This window comes from Tupaia chinensis, unplaced genomic scaffold, assembly GCF_000334495.1.
Source record: "Tupaia chinensis unplaced genomic scaffold, TupChi_1.0 Scaffold000161_1, whole genome shotgun sequence".
In the NCBI taxonomy this organism is placed as follows: Eukaryota; Metazoa; Chordata; class Mammalia; order Scandentia; family Tupaiidae; genus Tupaia; species Tupaia belangeri.
Window position 1 is genome coordinate 1266238 of NW_006159632.1, and position 3204 is coordinate 1269441.

General features: G+C 63.8%; 1 protein-coding gene across 1 annotated transcript in view; it reads right to left on the reverse strand.

The window, feature by feature from the left end:
• The window catches only part of MTR (5-methyltetrahydrofolate-homocysteine methyltransferase), a 74544-nt gene that overhangs the window by 13275 nt on the left and 58065 nt on the right, over window positions 1–3204 (reverse strand). Inside the window, exons 26-27 of the mRNA XM_006145950.3 lie at window positions 2889–2964; window positions 861–1016 (exon numbers count right to left, since the gene is read on the reverse strand). Coding sequence (XP_006146012.1) covers window positions 861–1016; window positions 2889–2964 — 232 coding nt within the window. The remainder of the gene's footprint in view (window positions 1–860; window positions 1017–2888; window positions 2965–3204) is intronic.

Sequence of the window (3204 nt, forward strand, 5' to 3'; positions counted from 1 at the left end):
CCTCGCCGTCACCCAGTGAAAAGAGCCTTTTTTTTTTTTTTTTTAGAGATTTTTTTGCTATAGGGCACATGTGCTCGCTAGAAAGAGACAGAAAGCGAGAAATCAGCCCCAGGGGGCTGGCCATGCTGCAATCCCTTCTCCTCCATTCTCCTCTCGGGATCTTGATCTTGGGCACTCACTCACCCGCACATGCGCCCAGCATGAGTTTAGACCACCAGGTCCGAGACTCGAACTGCAGTCACGTAACCACTACGCCGTCTGCTGGGCCCCATAAACCTTGTTTTTAGAAAGGTATCTGCCACATGCACTCACTGGAGAGAGTGAGTGAGAAACCGCCTCTGGGGAATGGCCACACTGCAGTCCCTTCCTGTCCACTCTCCTCTGGGAGGTAGGGTGGACACGCACACATGCCCAGCGTGAGTTTCAAGTCATGGGGTCCGGGACTTGAACCACAGTCAGTCATGCAGGAGGTTAGCACCTTAAGCACACTACTACCTCTTGACCCCGGAAACAAACTTTTAAAAAAGCAGCTGAAACACCTCCTCCCCCAGGAAGCCTGCCCTGACCTCCCAGGCTGTGTCCGCAGGAGTAAGGACTGGGCCTGTGGGGACAGTGTGTGGCTGCTGGGTCAGCTATGCAGCTCGCTAAGGACTGGGTGGCCAGACTGGGCTGTCCCCACTGGTTTGTCCCTGGTACCTAGGAGAGCCCAGTATGAACTGGGGTCAATAACCATTCATCAAACCATCACCGGCAGGCCGACGTTGGTGACAGACGAGGCCCACCCAGCAGGGCGGAAGCATGCATGCCACCTCACCGGCTGAGTGGAGACATGCCTGACGCCAGCTCGGCCCTGCACTCACCCACGGTCTTGTCGTTGAATATCTTGGGGAAGCCTCGGTTGGGGTACTTGCCCCGGAGCTGCCAGACGTCAAAGAAGGGCTTCCAGTCGATGTAGTCCACCAGCTTGTGCAGGTCGTAGTCCTCGAAGACCCGGGTCCCGAGGAACGTGGGCTTCACTGCGGGAGGAAGCTCGGCCGTCAGAGCCGACGCGAGGCAGGCCCGCCCACCATGTCCCTCTGCTGCCTCCCCCCGTCACTCCGGAGTCGCCTCACAGAGGAACTGGGAGCCCGCGGAGGAGGCCTCCTGCAGCCGCTTGTCTCTCACCACCCTGGCGACCCCGCCCGGCCCAGCCCGGCCCCCGCCTGGGAGAGACCTGGCTTCGTCCTCGGTGCCCACGTGAGGACGACCCTAAATGAAGACTTCGCAGAAAGGCTCAGGTCAGCTCAAAGATGTGACGCGAGCGACAGCCCGTGGGCACTCAGACAAGTGCGAAGGCCGGTGGCCGTGAAGCCCCGATCCAGGGCCGTGGGACATCCGCCGCCGGTGCTTGGCGCTGCTGCGGGACGGACGGGAAGCCGCGTAGGCTGGCTGCTGGGTGTGCGGGTGCGCGCCACTTCACGACGCTGACGCCTTCAGACAGAACGTGCCCCGGGGCTCTGAGCCAAGGCCAGCAGCCACCGAAGTGCCACGCCCAGCCGTGCCGTCTCCCCGCTTCTGTCACGGGGCTTCTTGGCCTACCAGGCCCTGAGCTCGGGGAGGACACCATGGTCCCCAGGGCGCCGTCTCGCAGGGGCGAAGGAGAGCGGGAACAGCTCCCCAGTTCGCTGGCAACAGCCTTTGTCCCTGCTCGGTCGCTCCTGCCCGTCGGCTCCCCGTTGTCTCCTTCCAACACAGGCCCGACCCTCCTTCGTGACGTGCACTGTGCTCATCTGGATGACAAGCCCCTATGGTCCCTCGGCAGAGAACTGCAACGATGTCACCGAGGCACTCCTGGTCCGAGCGTCCCCTTGCCGGAGAGGACAGGCCCACATGCTACGCTGGGCCCCGGAGGGAGGAGCCTGAGCAGCGGGTCCCAGAGCCCAGGAGTGTGGAGGCTTCTGCGGCCGGGACCTGACTCCCCCCTGGCTTCCTGCACGGGCTTCTGCAGCTGCTCTGGGGCCAGCTCTCCACAGGCCGCTGGGCTCACGCCACGGGTCTGCGCCCCGGCCAGGAGGCCATGGCCTGGCCTGCTGCCGGCACAAAGTGCTGTGTGTGCCAGGCGGCCCCTGTGCGCCGGTCTCCAACTGCCACAGGGTTCTGGCCTTTCGAGGTTGTGACACGTCCCTCGCTTCACCCTCGGAGGACTTCCACCAAAGAGCCCCTCCATGTTCGCTGCATCCAAAGTGGAAGTCAGTCGCTCATGGCTGGGCCAGGCCGAGCAAGGCCCAGGCCCCGTCAGCAGCAGGGAGGCCAGACCAGCCCTGTGCCCGCACCTGCCTCCCGTCTGCGAGCGCGGAGCAGGAAGGCCTGGCCCGTCACCCACCTCGGGACACCTGCCTCTCACGCCTCACCGGACCTGTCAGAACCCCTCACGTACCTTGCCCCCTCGTGAACACCCACGAGAGGCAGAAGGTGGCTAGAAATGAGGAAGGGCAGACAGCGAGTGCGAGAGACACAGAGGGGGCGCACCAGAGACGGGGTCGCCGTCTGCCTGCCCGGGGTAGGATGGAACCGCAGGCAGGTCTCCCGGGACCCACTGCTCAGCACAGCACAGCACGGCACGGCACGGGGGAGCCGGTCAGCCAGAGCCCACGGAAGCGGCTGAGTTAGCCCTGAAGCCGTGTCCTCACGCTAGCACGGGGGCGGCCAGGTTCGCTCGAGCCACCGCGAGTCCCTCTCAGGACAGGTCCCGCACACGACAGGTTCTCGGTGACGGAAGCTGCTCACTGTGTGTCACTGTGCAAGGCCCCTGTGGTCGTGGCACACAGTGGGGACTCGGCAGTGGCCATGTGACCTGGACCCACAGCCAGCCTCAGCGACCCCATACTCCTGCCAACAGCTGAACAGACCTGGGCAAGGCTCGGAGTGCCAATCAATGTGCAGGCCTCGTTCCCTGGCTTGACTCAAAGGCAGGTGTCTCCTCTCCTGTCAAAGAGCAGAGGAAGGTCATGGGTGCGAGGCCCTCCCCTCGTCCTCGCTGCCGAGAGGGCGCCTCCTGAAAGGCCAGGGCACACCACGGGAGAGGGCAAACGCTTCTGTTCACGGAAACCCTGTCCCCAGGCTCTCTCTTCTCTGCCCCACCCAAACGGGCAGTGAAGACGTGACACAGACCCGCCACTGGTGACACGCGGGCAGAGGCTGCTTACAGCTGGCCCGGAGGGGGGG